At 32.5% G+C, this 16,710-nt stretch overlaps 3 protein-coding genes across 3 annotated transcripts; 1 reads left to right on the forward strand and 2 right to left on the reverse strand.

The window, feature by feature from the left end:
- Window positions 1-1,575: 1,575 nt before the first annotated feature.
- Window positions 1,576-2,368, reverse strand: LOC118030525 (large ribosomal subunit protein uL24z). Its single transcript, XM_035034659.2, has one exon. It carries the CDS (start codon window positions 2,234-2,236, stop codon window positions 1,796-1,798), a length of 441 nt encoding a protein of 146 aa, XP_034890550.1. The 5' UTR covers window positions 2,237-2,368; the 3' UTR covers window positions 1,576-1,795.
- Window positions 2,369-8,581: 6,213 nt separating this feature from the next.
- Window positions 8,582-12,300, reverse strand: LOC118030558 (cysteine-rich receptor-like protein kinase 46). The gene is given in 8 exon segments (XM_035034713.2): window positions 8,582-8,962; window positions 9,109-9,259; window positions 9,384-9,618; window positions 9,931-10,141; window positions 10,251-10,381; window positions 10,564-10,689; window positions 10,857-11,175; window positions 11,852-12,300. Coding segments are annotated over 8 exon segments (1,875 nt in total). The 5' UTR covers window positions 12,272-12,300; the 3' UTR covers window positions 8,582-8,680.
- A 1,210-nt stretch (window positions 12,301-13,510) lies between these two features.
- On the forward strand, window positions 13,511-16,222 carry LOC118030526 (small ribosomal subunit protein uS4y). Its single transcript, XM_035034660.2, has 3 exons — window positions 13,511-13,669; window positions 14,391-14,772; window positions 15,825-16,222. Exons 1-3 carry the CDS (start codon window positions 13,642-13,644, stop codon window positions 16,006-16,008), a joined length of 594 nt encoding a protein of 197 aa, XP_034890551.1. The 5' UTR covers window positions 13,511-13,641; the 3' UTR covers window positions 16,009-16,222.
- The last annotated feature ends 488 nt before the right edge of the window (window positions 16,223-16,710 follow it).

Consider the following 16,710-nt stretch of genomic DNA (forward strand, 5'->3'; position numbering starts at 1 on the left):
GCTTTTGTCCCTTCTTTTTATGTTTTTGTTTTCTTTTTTTAATAGAATGTGCGCCATTTCACTTAACTTTTATTCTTCTTAAGAGAAGGTTTCTTGAGAGTTTAGATAAAATATAATCACATTAATATTTTTTTAGTAGTATGTTCACTGATACCTCTCTGAAAAATAACATGCAAGGGGTTGTTTTTTAGCTGAGCTCCATTGAAAAACAAATCCCAGCAACTTATAATTAAATGGACACCTTGAAACATGTGATCCCTGAGACGAAGACCACCCAATATAATTTGAGGGCTAAGCTTCTTGCTCTGAGGGAAAAAACCCAAAGCTCTCATATATATATATATATATATATAATAAAGACATTTTCCCATTAGGATTTAGTCTTTCAAACTCATATGCAAATATTTATTTTAATTATCATATAACTAAATAAAAATAAAAATTTGCTTTAAAAATTACCACAAGACATCTCGCAAGTATAAACACCAAGTATCATGCGATACAGGGGGGCGATTAACTTTTCCTTTTTTATTTCTTTAAAGAAAGAACACGTGCAAAAAAGAAAGTCAAGGAAACTTCCTTATGGTATAACCAGCTATTTAAGGTCGAATCCATGCACAAGTTGACTACAAAAGAAACATCCACTAGAAAGTAAAGCTTACCAAGGTAAACACCTATGGAATCAACAAGTTCAAAGGAGACCACAAAGATTCAAAAGAATTACATGCTATACTAAGAGTCCATTTTTACAAAAATAATTTTTTAAAAAAAAAATATTATTTTAAAACATATAAGCAAAAAACCCCCTTCGAAAATCAACCGTCACTGCATTCACGAAAACTATCTAAATAACTAGCTTGGAAAAGCTTAAATTATAAGGTTTTAAAATTAACTTGTTAAACCAAGTTTATTAACAATATCAAATAATTTTTATGACCTGAAATTTTTTTTTTTATAGGATGAAAAAAATATTTAATCTGATTGTGAATTAGTGGACACTAAAACATGCAAAAAACATAAAATTCCATGCATCATACATACCATAAAGTGGATTCTCAAACATCGGCACAACCCATAGACAGAGCTTGCTTCACAGGGCGGAGCCACTACCATTTTTATGTAAAAAATAATTAAGAATTGGTTGCAATATACAAAGGGCAGTTTAGGAAAAAGCTAATCAACTCACAAGCTTCATCTGTTAAGAGAAAAATGGACAAGCATCACTCTCATAGTTGAGCAGCTGTGACATTTTCTAGCAAGCAGTCATGGAAGAAGCATTGGAAAATTTAATTTAATAAGCAGTCGGGAGTTGAACTTCAACATCTGCAAGCTTCAATGCATGCATCTAGGGAGATGAAGATACAAGATGCAATATTCTCTGGAAAGCACACTATTGTTTGCCAGTAACAGGACACAAACACCATGTTGCTGAAGAAAGGAACACTTTGATCCCTAGAAATGACTAAAACAAGCATCAATTGCAGATTTTGGGCGGTCACTAAGGATAATTAGAGCCCATCTAATCTGTAGTCCAACAAGAAATAGAATATATCAGATGAGCGTGCAGACTCAAACTAATCCCTAGAAATGCAGAACATCACATTAAGTGTATGGCAAACAATTACAGCCAGATTTAACGGCAATTCAAACACATTTTCTTAAGCCTCAATAAAATCCACATGACATTCAATTAAACTGATTAAGAACATGCTTAGTAATTAAGACAAAAATAAGTACTTGTAAAACCAAACACAGCCTATCATTAAGCCTTCAAAAACAAAAACCTCATGATGAATCAGTCCACGCTCTGCATGATATCCTCAGCAGTGAACTTGGTCCCCTTATCCTTATCACCAACAGCACGCCCCTTAGCCTTGCGATCCAGCAGGGACTTCCTGTCCTTATCAAGTCTGAGCTTAGTAATCACCACCTTCGAAGGGTTAATTCCCACGTTAACGGTGGAGCCATTAACCTTTTCCCTTGTAATCCTCTCGACATGAATAACCCATTTTCTCCTATAAACCTGGACAACCTTCCCTTCCCTTCCCTTGTATGTCCCACGAACAACTTGGATCTCATCGTCTTTTCGGATAGGCATGGATCTCACGTTGTATTTCTGACGGAGGTCGGTGGAAAGTGGTGCGCTCATGAGGATACGACGCACGGAGGATGGCGCCGAGAAGTGGGCCTTACGGTTCTTCCGGCGGGAGGAGGAGACTCTTGGGTTGTACTTCATTGTGGTAGCTGTGGTGATGGAGACTGCGGCTAGGGTTTGTGTTTGATATGGGTCTCGAGGAGAAAATGGGAGTGGTTTTGTAGTTAAAGGAGAAGCTAGGGTTTTTGGATGGTCTGGGATTTTGTCAGGGAATAGAATGTATTTGGGCCTGATCAGATTTGAGCTGGGCTACTTTTCATCTCTTTCTAACATCACCAACATCGTTGGTGTTTATTTTGTGTTTATGATATGTATCGGAGGATACACGCAAGCTTTGGAATATTTGTTTTTGTAGTGAGAGAAATGATTTAAAAGATAGAGTTACGTCTTTTTTTTTTTTAATAATTCATTTAATTTGGATTGACTTAACTTATTTTTTTATTTTTGTTTTTTATAAAATTATTTTAGTTTCATGACTCGGGTCATGAATTTGATTTGTTAATTAAGGTTATCTCGAGTAATGTTTTTGTTTTTTTATTGATTTTTAAAAAACTCTTACCATTTAAAGTTGAGTTAATTGAGAATTGAATTTTATAATTTATTTTAATTTGATTTTTATAGGGTCACTCTTATCTTATGACCCAAGTCACGAGTTTAGTTGGTTAACCGAGTTTATTTAAGCTATTTTTTAATTGAATTTCTTTTTCAATTTCATCCTTTAACAATGTGTTAATTGAGAATTAGACCTCATAATTTATTTAGATTTTCTTTTTGTGAGATTATAATGGTTTTATAACCATGGTTGTAGATTTGGAACGTTAACTCAAATTGACTCAAATGGATCCAATAAGTTATCATCTCAATATTTTTTAAAAATTGTCATCTTGATTTTTTTTAGTCAAGTTATGTGTTTACAAGCCATCCAGATTGTATTTTTATCCATCAAGTTGACTAGGTTACATTAAGTCAACACGCACATGATTCTTCTTTTCTACTAGAAAAAAAAGTTAGCAATGCTTTAATACTTTTTTATGTTAAAAAAATTAATTAGACCTGCAACGTAATGTAAACAAATAATCTAGTTACTTTTCAAAACTGAGCAGTTATCACAATGAGGTATCTTTTTTGTTGACCAGACAATTTTCAACAAGTCCTTCTGAATTTGGAAATCAAGAAGCAAATTTTTAGAATTCCAAGTAACATGATTAGTCTAGAAAATAAAGTTGAATGATTGAAGTCTTCGACAATGCAAACTCAACCTTAAAATGGTTGTTCCCTGTCCAAATTGTTTTTTCATTGATCATTTCTTAAAACATTTTGTTGTCATGTATCCTTAAACAATAGACTTAATAATGTTACTTGCGATTATGGTGCTTTACAATTGACTATTTAAATTAATTTTGCTTATAAATTGAATTGAATTCACCATGTAATTTGATTCCAAATAGGTTGTTAGCCCTTTTATTTTTTAACCAAAGACTCATAGATCTCCTTAATTATTGCTTCTAAAAGATGATTTTTAGTGACAACTAGTTACTTGCATGTGTTATGACGAGGAGCTTTTTGATTTTATTAAACATGGTCAAGCTCAAAAAGTCATTGTGATTACCTATAAGCTATGTCGCTATTTTGGGTCAAGTTTCAAAGCAAACATTATAGGAGTTGACTAATTGCGGTCTAATCAACTTGACAAGTGCATTCACAAATTAATCGATTTGATAAAAACCTGGCTTGACTTTTTTTTAAGAAAAAATATTTTAAAATCATATTGATTTAATTTTCTTTTTTAATAAATATTGAAATGGTGATAATTTTGATCAAACTGGTCAAACTACGTAAACTTACCCAACCAATGACCTAAGTCATGACCCAAGATGAGTTTAATAACCTTGCTCTCTAGAACCTATTTTTTATTTAATTAAATAATTATAAGAACAAACATCTACAAGGAAGACAACAAATAAAATTATTGAGGGAAAATATATTTTTCTCATCTAAATTATTTTTTTCTAATTCATGTTTTTTCTTACAACAAAACTTTTAATTAAAAAACAAGAAAAAAAATATTATATTCCCATTCAATATTAATGAGTAAATTATCATAAGAACTCTGCATATCAGGTTGATACATAATTATCCAAAAAAGCAATCGATAGTATTATCATAAAAAATTCATAATCTTCTTAAAAACAACATCATAATTTTTATATCCGGAGCATTTTTTTTAATAAAAGGCAGAAAAAATAAAAAGAAAATATTTTTAAAAAATTTCAGCCATTTAAAATAAGTAGAGAAAATGTATTTCTCCAATCTAAACTTTATTTTCTTAAAATGAATGTTTTTAAAAAAAAGAAGAAGAAGAAAAAGAAGCATTTCTCATTTGTTTTAACAAAAACATGTTTTTTAATTGCAAGCACTATTTTATAAACAAAAATTCATCATGATCTTAAAAGTAAATTAAAACATATTAAAATAACATCTTAGTATTTTGTATGTGATTGAAGAAAAAATGAATAAATTAGATAAAACTATGTATAAAATCTATCACCAAAATTGTAAAACATAAATTTTATTTTAATTGAATTCTTGAACTTTTATTTTCATATTAGGTATATAATAATTAAAAATAGTTGTTAAAATTCCTATAAAAACTTATAATATTATTTGAGAATCATTGCAAAAATGAATAATATTTGAAATATCATGCGAAGTTTTTTTTATAATGAATTTAAATTCAAATAAAAAAAATAAAAAAAAATATAGGAACGGCTAGGTCAGGGCCAGGGCTATGCACCTAACCCAACAAAAAAAAGGGTAGAAATGCTTGGGCTTGTAAGGCTAGGCCCACGCGTTTTAGTTTTTTTACTAAAAAATATATTTTTAACATATTTTCACCTCAAAACACTTAATAAACATCCTTAATACCTTAATAAACACATTTATCAACTCAAAACACCTCTAACGAACTAAGACCTCAACCTTTAACTAAAGGTTACATACTCTATAATAACAATTAACACCACACAAAGAAAAGAATAGGTTTATGAATAAGGAGAGAGAGTTGCATAAAAACCCCAGGGTAAACCCATAAGGATTGTGAAGTAAATAATATGCTAAACACATAAATTAACTATTTACACTAAGAGGATGATAATAGATTTTGAGAATTTAAAATAAAATATTTATGTATTACATCAAAAATAAAATATTTATGTATTACATCAAAAATAAAATATGAAAAATGACTTAAAAATAAAAAATACATAAATGCAAACAAAAACTAAATGAAAGTAATATATCAGAAAAGAAATGTTATGAGATACAATTTAATGAATTTTGATATTACTCAGGTCAAATTTGGAATAAACAAGCGTTGAGATCTGAAAAATATTACTTGTAAAACATAAAAGGTATAAAATAAAGGACATAGTGGGAATTAACAAAATTTATCCCTATATATATGTGTGTGTGTGGTCGGCTCTTTAAAAGCGAAAGGAGAATGGAAACTCTTTATTTTTGGAAGCAATATTTTCTATTTGTAAGGTTCATATAGAGATGGAAGTGATTTTTATGGTTTTTGACATGGATAAGCATAAAGCTTTGTCTCTTTATATTTATTAAGGATGGAAATTATTTTTTTTTTTTTTTTAATTTTAGAGAAGATGGGAGTTGCCCCCTAGCATTTACATGATTCATTTTGGAGTCCAACCAACGTTTAGTAATTTTTCCATTTTATTTTGGAAACCTTGTTTCAAGTTCTTCTAATGAGGAAGAACATGAGACCTTATCCTTTTAAAAGACTCTAGTCTAGCCCTCTAAAAATCAAAGGACAAAGAAAAAAGGCAAAGTTGTGGCTGGTTTCTTTAAACCTATAGCATAGTCTGGAAAACCTAATCGTTTCATTTTCTATAGTGTTGAGATGGCTTACATAAACAACTTTTCTAATAAGAATATACTGTGTGAAAAAGAAGTTTCGGCAATTGGTCTTTCTGACCCCATACTTGCACTTGCATTCGCATTCATAAAGAACATCTTTAAAAAAAGACAATGAGGTAAACCAGCTGAAGGAGCACCTACTTCATATGTTGAAGTTGTTAAGGAGTTTAGTGCAAATTATGAGTCTTTTAATTTTAGTGACCACTCCATTTCTTCTACTATTAGAGGTCAAAACCTTTAGTTATCTCTAGTTGTTCTTAGAGAGTTATATGAGCAACTTGAAATCAAAGATCCCGACTTTTCTTATAAAAAAAATAGAAGCCCCTTCTGAGACTCAAATGAGTGATCTATTTGTTAGCCCTACAAGAGCAAAATGGTTTTCTAAAAAATATAGACTATACATACTATGGTAACTCCTTGCCATATGTTGGCAAAAATTATGCTAACAAATCCCTAGCTTATTACAAGACATATTTAACTGACAGGGAAAAAAGCTCAATTCATATATGTTATTGCTATTAATGCTCCTATGGACCTAGCCACTCACTTTATTGATGTCATACAAGAAGCTGCAACTGAAAAGAAATGAGTCTGCCTTTTAGAGGGTTGATAATTAGGTTAGCAATCATGGCCAAGGTACCCTTGCATTACAATGAGCCAATATCTAAGATGTATGGAAAAATCTTAGTTGTAACTGTTTTTAAATTTGAAGTTGTAGTCAATAAAAAAGATCACATCCTGAAGTGTCTACCTTCTTTCAGCCTAAAATTTCTCAAACCAGCCCTTACTCTTTTTTATAATAGAAAAATTGCAAGTACTATAAAATAAGTTTGATAGTTTTACTGGCAAGTAGGAACAAAAGATTGATGCAGTTGATAAGTTGCTAATAGATATGCAACAAGATATTGTACAGGTTAATGAAAGACTTGTTCAACTCAGGTTGGACGTCAACCATGTGCATCAAACTATTATTGGTAAAGATAAGGAATATGATTAATGCCAAAACAAGAGGGAGATAGGGATGCATGCAAAAGAAAGGAAAGGAAGAAAACAACTAAACCAACCCAGCCAACCCTATAGTTTTTGTTTTTAAAAAAGAATAATTGAATATTGTTATTTTAACAAAGAATCCTCTATGTTGAATACTTAATGCGTTTTGAACTTGAGCATGTAATTGTATAACAATATTTGATGCAAAATAGTTTTTGAAAAGATTATGAACTGTTAGGATCCAACATGTGAAGTTTTTAAGTTATGAACTATTTTGCATGAAACATGTTAGGAACTAATAATATATTGTTGCATACATATTATTAACTATTCTTATACTACATAACATTGTTTCAATTGTGCTTGCATGAATACCTTAATAAAGCATATATTTATATCAAACTATCTGAACTACTTGCATGATAATTCATTCTTATTATGTTTTTTCACAAATAAAAAAAAAAGGATTGTAAATGCTAAAATTATTGGCTTTGATTAGTGAAGGATTATTCGCGATGAAATTGTTTAAATTGTTTATCCAAATTAGATAAAGAATCAGTCAGGTTTATCTTATAGGATATAACATGATTATTTTTGTAATTATATTTGTTGTTTGGATAAATTATATAGGAAGTTCATATATAAGATAAATACGAGCTATCCAAAGATAACTGTCAGAGAAGTGTTTTCGTGAAACACAAATAACAATCAGTTAAAAACGTAATAAACTAAAAAACTTGAAGATAATGTTCTTATCCTTATCACATGGATGTGTATGTAAGGAAGGGTAATCTGAAGCATTAAGAAGGCAAGAGTATCACTAGCAATAGAGCAATAGTGCCCAACTAGTTAAGGAGTTATAAAGAGTTTCACAGCATAAACTCTTGATATACAAGCGAGTGTGAAGAAAATTCTCAAGAAGAATTGTTCGCTAAAGAGTTAGAAGGCCTGTAAACTCCCAGGGGAAGTTCCTGTGTTACTGTTAAAAACTGAATGTTCCAATTAAGATGACAATAGTTTGAAGATCTTTAGGTGTTTTGGCAAGCTAGTACAATAGAAAACAAAACAGAGTGTTTGTCTTGACAAATAAAGTATTATAGTTACAAAGAAGTTGTAGTCATAAATACTCATCTTATAGTTTTCTAAACTATTTTTTTGGGTTTGGTTGTTCTAGAGGATATATATAATCTTTTGAAGAAATTTTCATAAGGTTTTCTCTTTATGATCAAATAAATTGTCATACTTATAATTATTTAGTTTCTAAATAATTTTTGAAAAGTGTTAACAAGTTGCTTCTTCAAGAGAACAAAAAAGAAACAATAAAAAATGTTTGCGGGAATTAAAATGCAAATTAATTATAAATTATCAAGCTATAGACAAAAACTATTTAGATTTTGAAACAAACATCTCAATTTAATAAATATAAGAAATAATTCAAACTAGTCTATAATAGTCGAATAATATATATGACAAAATCACATGACAAAACCTGTGTGTGGGTGTGAATACGATATTGTTCTAAACTTCTAAGCAATGGGATGCCATGTGTATATACATAGAGAATTCTTTCTATTTTCAAATTCTAGCTAGCAGTCATATTCACAAACCAAAGGTAGAAGGATGCTGTTGGTCCAAGCTGCCTAAATAATGTAATTCCATAAGTTCATCTGTGAAAGGAGGCTTGGATGGTGAACTCAATTCAACATCCTTTTTCCTAAGCATTTGAACTACTTCTGTCGTCGTTGGCCGCAAATTTGGTGACTCTTGAGTACATAAAAGACCAATCTGAACAACTCTTTCGATTTCTTCAGCATCTTGATCAATCGTCATACTTGTATCTATGATTTCTTGTACTGTGTTTGATTGGAAATGCTTCCATGCCTGTTATAAAGGGAAAAACAGAGGTTGAAAGCAAGCAAGCGCGCATGAACTGTCATATATTGACATGCATTTTTACCATGTGGACATAATAAATGCATTCTACTACTACTACTATATAGGCAACAAGAAGGTGACAGGAATTTTACACAGGTAACTAGAGTTTCATATGTTTTGTCGGATTGATATTTGTTGTTTTGTACTCCTGTAATCATTTCGATGACGAGAACTCCGAAGCTATAAACATCCACCTTCTCAGTTAACCTTCCCTTGGCAATGTATTCAGGAGCCATGTACCCCCTTTACGCCAAGACACCAAAAAGAGTGATAATTTATTGATTAGGACAATGTGAGTTTGCATAGACACCTTCAAGAAGAAAAAGGTTAATGGAAATATCAGTGCTTGATAGTTGAATGTCCTTACAGAGTTCCAGCAATGGCAGTGTTGACGAGGGATTGGTCACAGGAATAAAATCTTGCTAGTCCGAAATCTGAGATTTTTGGTCGATGTCTCAAGTCTAGCAAGACATTACTTGCTTTGATGTCTCTATGAATGATCCGCACTTGACAATACTTGTGGAGGTACTCCAAACCTTCAGCTGTTCCTTCGATAATTAGAAATCTCCTTTTCCAATCAAGTTCTTTCTTCTTTGCTGGATCTTGCTTCCGTGGGTGTTTGCACATAAATTTTCAGATTGTTTAGAAAGAAAGCTAGAACGGGTAAATATCAATTCCTAGTGAACAAAGAACAGCTAATTCTTAAGTCTATTTGAGTCATGTCATTTTACAATTGAGCTAATATTAATTTTTGATGCCAACAAGTTATATATCTTGATACACTTAATTAATCCGATCTTAAGAACATGTCTATGAACAAGATAGATTGGCCATGTTCATGATCTGCTTTTGAATGCATTAATTCCTTACAATCCAAAACCCTGTAGAGAAAAAATCAAGGTTCTATAGCTTACCAAATAAAATGAGATCTAGGCTTCTGTTTGCTAGGTATTCATAGACAAGGAAGCTGTCAATGCTGGTGAAGCAGCAACCGAGGAATCGAACCAAGTTCTTGTGTTGTGCTCTACCAATAATTTCCATTTCATTACGAATCTCCTGTACTCGAAATTTCCTACTAATATACAATCACTTTATTGCAATTTCTCTACCATCTGGTAAGGTTCCCTAGTCATTTCAGGTCAATCATCCGCATTTAGAAATTCATGGAATAGATTTAAACAAAGACAAAATGAAATTTAAGCTTCATGTGTGTGTGTGTGTGTGTCTCAGGTACCTTAAATACTTCACCAAATCCTCCACATCCTAACCTATTAGTTTCACTGAAACTTTCAGTTGCTGTGTCAAGTGTCGCGTACTTGAACTGCATGTACTGCACCCTCTCCTCTAATAACAAGTCCTCCGTCTCTTTGATGATGATTAGCATGCAAAACGATGGAAAACATTATGCTCAATATCATATCATATAAACATTACTTAATGTTTCTGCAGAGGGGTTTTATCAAAGAAAATCTTAAAATAAAGGAAGAAATCATGATTGTTTTCTTCCTATCTAAGCACTGTAATCCATACACACACACATTAATTACCTTTCGATTGCTTGAGACGGATCTTTCTTCTATAGGTAAGTTTACCCACACAAACACCAATACCAATTGCTATTACGCAGATCAGAACCACACCCATAATGTATGTGATGTAGGAAAATACTTCTTCTGCAAGAGAATGCTGTAGTAAATTAACCATGCATTGAATTAAAAACAAAAGAACATGCATGTGGAAGGCCAAACAAACAGTTTGAAGTCGATAAATTTGCGTTTCAAGACATGGCCAGCTAGCAGGTTTCTAGACTGCATCGACTGTAATAAATAAATGGGCTAACCTTTGGAGTGTTCACCATTAGAATCATTGGCAAACGAAGCATCAGAATAGCGTAGAAAACAGCCAGCATTAAGCACACGAGCCTCCGTAGATGGAATGCATGATAAGGCGGATGCCACCGCCTCTGACAGGCAAATGGAACACAGATCACGGTCCAAGATCTTCCAGCAATTAGCCATCCCATACGCAGATATGCCATTTGAAGTCTCATGCTTGGAAGCGAAGCCTCGGAAACTCGGAGCCTTCAGTAACATCTTACTCAGCAATTCTTTTACTGCAACGCTAAATTCTTGCCCCTTGTTTAAAATGCCACTGCATCTCTAGTTCCATTTAATTCCCGGAGAGAAAATTCAGTATAACATATTAAATGAAGAAGAAATTTATAACCAAATAATGACAGATTAACCTTCGTTGAATTTGAATTAAAGCTTTTTCTTTAAAAAAAAAATAGCTCAATAACCTCACAAGCTCAGCAGATTTCTAGTGTGAAGTTTTTTATTTTTATTTTTGGTCATCTGAGAGGCCCAACAAACCATGAGCTACACAAAGACGAAGCCTTTCCCCATCTCTGAATCCCAATCCAAACCTCTTAGGGTTTGAACCTACGTACGACTTGTTAGCATAAATCTCAAATCTTAACAGCTAGCTGGGCACCTTGATCAAAATTTGTTAGGAAACTCTAGGTTGAAAAATGCATAAAATCCAACGCACGTATGATCACATGATGATTGAAAGGTTAAAATGCAAAATCCAGGAGGGGATGGAGAAAACAACATGCCGAAGGAGCTACATAGCTTATCGGCAATTAAATGCAAAATATTTTCCATCGCCATATCAACAGATAAGAATTTCATAACTCATTAAGGGTAATTTAGAAAGTGCTTAAACCAAACCTAATTCGACTTTGAATCTTAAACTAATGTACATTCAATTGCCATTTAATTGAAAGAAATTAGGAAATTTTAAATTTATAATTTGAAGAAAAAGCATGATCACCTTCGTATCTTCAGGGGCAAGAGCTTCACGATAGAAACTATAATTCTCAGCCCTAATAAAGCAGCCATCAAAATAAACGCGACCACCGGTGCTAGGAAAGCAACTGGGGATGAGAGTACTAATTTGGGCGAAACACAAAGCACATTCATCGTTAGTTAGATCATCCATGCATTGGGCAAGCACATACAACCGATCTGGCGGCTCTCCTGTATCCTTAAATGCAAACTTGTTGCGATAAATTTCATCTTGCATGTAATCTGTGATGCTTGAATAGTACTTGAAGTAGTTTGACACATTTTGAACGCGCACTTTGCCACACGTCTGTTTAACAAGGTCTGCTCTCGGGTCTGCATGCGACAGATTGATTGAAAATGCCATGACATAAATGACTAGGGAGATCAGAAGAGAATAAGTTGCCATTAGAGAAGAAAGTTGGAAAAAAAAAAGAAACTTGCTGCTTTTGATGGGTTTTTTTTTTTTTTCTTGCTTCTCGTTGTTTGCCTGTATTAAGTAGGGTTGTTCTTGTTGTTTTTAGCCAAGGTGTTAAATTAAGGATATGTTGATGTGAGTTTTAAGGCAAAAAATGCATGCACGTGCCAAAAAGAGCTAGTTTAACTAAAAACAATTTCACTTGGAAAAACAGATAACATAAAATTCTATGGCAATGCAACTAAAATAAGTTCAATGGATAAACCTTATGATTTCTTTATCTAATTTGTTACTTATCTTAAATTTTAAATTAAATTATGAAAAACTATACTAATATAACTCAATCGACTTAACTAATTCAAAAATAACTCAAACAACTAGTTTAACTTTTAAAAAATTTCAAGATGATTTTTTAAAAGAAAAATTATTAAGATAATGACATATTAAATCGACCTAGGTTTTACATTTAAGCTGTCAAATTCACGATTTGAATTTAATAACCTTGTTTTTTTTAAAAAAATGTATTTTTTATTTAGTTTTATAATAAAAAAAATACTTGTAAAATTGACTATCAATCCACTACCTAGTTATTTGTTTAAGACCACAATAACTCTATATAAAGCAAACCAAAGCAAAGTATGAAACTCAATTCTCAAACAACTCAAATTAACATACTAAGCTCATGATCTAGATCCTGGACTGTAATAAGTTTAAAACTTTATTTTTTAAAATTATTTTTTATTTAATTATATGATAAAAATTTAATCCCTTATAAAATTGTGTATCAATTAAATATTAAGATATTTATTTCAAATCATGAGAACCTCAAAAAAAAAAAATCAAACACAATTATAAAGACTGAGTCAAAATAAACCAAATATTAAATAAAAAAATTAAAAAATAAAACCCATATTAAAAAAAATAATAAAACAACAAAGGCCAGCCACAAGATCTTTTTATTTTTATTTTAAGTGATAGAAAACTATCATCCAATCTTTTTTTGTTTTAGTATAAAAATGAATGGAATATAGCCTAAAAATAGTCTTTTATTTATTTATTTCTAAAAAATTAATTTTAAAATTATTTTCACATAATTCTATTTAATTATAAACACCCGTCTAATATATATAAAAAAAATTCAACCTAAAAACAAAAATTTAAAAACACAAAATCATACCATAATTTTTTTTTTTTTTTCTGAAAGCCCAGTGTAATTGAAGCCCATGTGGGCATGCCACTACATTCCTAAAAGCTTGCAGGGTTTAGGGTTTGCAAATATAAGTCACACGATCCTCCATTTCTGCTGTCGTCCTTGCTGGTCTCCGCTCACTCTGCTCTCTTGAGGTCACGGCGTCTGAACCATGGTTCACGTCAGTTTTTACAGAAACTGTATGCTCCTTATCTCTATCTCGCTACCTCCATAATGCGTTTGTAATGCTTAGTTCGATATCTGGGTGAATCTTGAATTTTTTTCTTCTTTGTGATACCATTAGTTGCCCTCTACGCCTTTTCGGATTTTGTTCACTGACGATGAACTGATCTAGTAAATCTACATTATATCGTTTTGTAAGGTTGAATTTTTTTTTGAGACAAACATTTTGCTTGGTAATTATTCAGGACATTGAAAACACTAGATTTGGAAATTGATTATCAAGACCTGGTACTAAATATGGTTTTTGTTTATTAGAAATTTAGTAACACGGGATCAGTTGATTGGAAGCACTGTGCCATTTTAGTCCCTTCATGTTAAATTTTAAAACTTGTTTTCTGCTTTCTAATTTTGTGTTGTAACTTTCTGAATTATTATTATTGATGAAAGCAAATTATTAGAAAAGGTTTTCTTTGGTCTTTTTAAACTGTTATCTATTGGGCATTGTGTTGCAAGATATTTTCTTTTTGTCAACAGTAAATTGAGTCCCAAGTAATTGACTGTTGTTTCTAATATATTTGACTTTGGGGCTCGTTTAATTTTCTGATCTGGGTCAAATCTTAGAAACTCATTGCCTTTTCTTTTTATCCCCTATTAATCTTCATCAGAAGCTTAAATTAGCTTTTGAATTTGGTGTTCTTATTTTTTTGTCATTTGAATGTGCAATTTGGGTGGTTTTAGATGGGAAGACTTTCAAGAAGCCGAGGCGCCCATATGAGAAGGAACGGTTGGATGCAGAGCTGAAACTTGTTGGAGAGTATGGGCTCCGTGCTAAGAGGGAGCTATGGAGGGTTCAATATGCCCTGAGCCGCATTCGTAATGCTGCAAGAATGCTTCTCACCCTGGACGAGAAGAACCCACGCCGAATTTTTGAAGGTGAAGCCCTTCTCCGCAGGATGAACAGGTATGGTCTTCTGGAGGAGAACCAGAACAAGCTTGATTATGTCCTGGCCCTCACTGTTGAGAACTTCCTTGAGCGTCGGCTCCAGACCCTCGTGTTCAAGGCTGGCATGGCAAAGTCTATTCACCATGCTCGTGTGCTCATCAAGCAGAGGCACATTAGGTAAAACTAATTATTTTTGTTTGCTAGAATAATATTATTGTTTTCTATGCCTGCAATTTGGTTGTTTCCTTAATTGAGTGTCTGTGAACGGTAGTTGATCTTGTTGGTTAGTTGCATACTGAGTTTATAGTGTTCCACACTCCACTTTTGTTGCTGTTTTTTAGTTTTGGCACTTGCTGCTAGTGGGGCTAGTGTAAATGAGTGACCGTTTGTTGATGAATGCGAGACTTTTATCATCAAATTGGTAGCTTAAAAAAAGGCTGAATGCCCATTTCTAATTTCAGGCATCTAAGATTGTCCTCTTTATATATATGTAATGTCCTACAATTTACTCAATCTGAATTAAGTAAAGTTGTTGTGGTTTAAGTACCAAGATATCTATTCCATATTAAATAGAGTTACTTTTATTTCTTCAATCAAGCACCCCCATAACAAGTTACTTTCCTTGTACTCTACACTCCAGTGCCATTTGTTTTGTGGAATTCCTCCTTTAGCCATTGTTTCCAGGGCTTTCAAAAAATTGGAGAAGTGCCAATACAACGGTGAGCAATTTCATGGTACCTTGTCATCAGTGAGCTTGACTGGAATTACCAGTGGACATATTTTACTGTCCCTGGTCTTTTACCCTTACATGTCAAATAGGCTTGTTCCTAACTGGGAGCCTAAAATCTGCAAATCCTCAACCCATTTTAAGGACATTAATAATGCCAATTTTACACGTTGAGGCAGTGCAACCATGAGGAACTAAACTATAAGCTCTCTTTTTACTAGAAATATGATAATCAGACACTAGTAACTCATTGGTATTACCACAATGGTTAATTTATCATCGTTCTTTCTTGGATTTTTTTTTTTGTTATTCTAGTTAAGAAACCCTATATTAGAGTGTGGAAGAATGTATGTGAACAATGACGCATTCTGGATCAAACATTGGTTGCCAATGCTTCTTCCTCTGGACTCTTTATCCCCTAATAATCCTTAGAGAATTTTTTTAGAAGATGCTGTGGTAAGTGTTTTTCTTCCAATGCTGATTTTATTTATTTTATTCTCAGGGTTGGAAGGCAGGTTGTTAACATTCCATCTTTTATGGTGAGGGTTGACTCCCAGAAACACATTGATTTTTCTCTCACAAGTCCACTTGGAGGTGGCCGTCCTGGAAGAGTGAAGAGAAAGAATCAGAAGGCTGCTGCCAAGAAGGCTACTGGTGGAGATGGTGATGAAGAGGATGAGGAATGAACACTCGAACAGTAGGCTAGTAAAAATTCTTAAGCATCTTTCTCGGTGTCACTCACACTAGTGGATGCTTGGTATGTGGTTTTTTTTTTTTTTTTTTTTTTTTTTTTTGTAATTGTTGTATCCGAACTAGAACAAGATTTTGTTTACTAACGTAAGAGCTAACTTTTGGTGTTGCTTTCGATGAATGGATGTTTTATACTTGTCCACTATAGATGTGTATGTTTCTGTCAAAAGCTGCCTGACCTGTTTCATTCGCTCACAAATGGAACACCATGACAGATCAAATCTACAGTGTCATTGCCATTAAATTCCGCTGTTTCATAGAGCATATGACACATGGCTTTTAGCAGGGGCGTTCACGGTTGGCCCAAAATTCTAACTGAATCAGGTAGTGCTTTGTCTTAAGAAAGTGGCCCGAACTAAATCCGTAACCTGTTCAAACTGAACCGGTTTGGTCAAGTTTGATTTTTTAATATTAAAACAGAAACCTAATCCTTATTAATAGACTTGTTTTTTGTTTTTTAAATAGATTCATATTGAAATGGCTTTAACAATCCTTAAACTTTTTTTATTAGGTTTTTAAACAAAACTAGCCCAACTTCATTATTAAAATGGAATTTCAAATTAATAGAAGTACTTGTCACTTTGGATTGTTTGCTTAAAAAGTATAAGATGCGAGAAGTGATTTTCTAATATTATAAA

The sequence above is a fragment of the Populus alba genome, chromosome 7 (genome assembly GCF_005239225.2).
Source record: "Populus alba chromosome 7, ASM523922v2, whole genome shotgun sequence".
Taxonomy (NCBI): Eukaryota; Viridiplantae; Streptophyta; class Magnoliopsida; order Malpighiales; family Salicaceae; genus Populus; species Populus alba.

Coding starts and splice junctions, on each gene's coding strand:
- LOC118030526 (XM_035034660.2), top strand. CDS start 13,642: ATGGTTCACGTCAGTTTTTACAGAAACT. Junction 13,670..14,390: donor CGTCAGTTTTTACAGAAACT/GTATGCTCCTTA, acceptor GGGTGGTTTTAG/ATGGGAAGACTTTCAAGAAG. Junction 14,773..15,824: donor ATCAAGCAGAGGCACATTAG/GTAAAACTAATT, acceptor TTTTATTCTCAG/GGTTGGAAGGCAGGTTGTTA.
- LOC118030525 (XM_035034659.2), bottom strand. CDS start 2,236: ATGAAGTACAACCCAAGAGTCTCCTCCTCCCGCCGGAAGAACCGTAAG.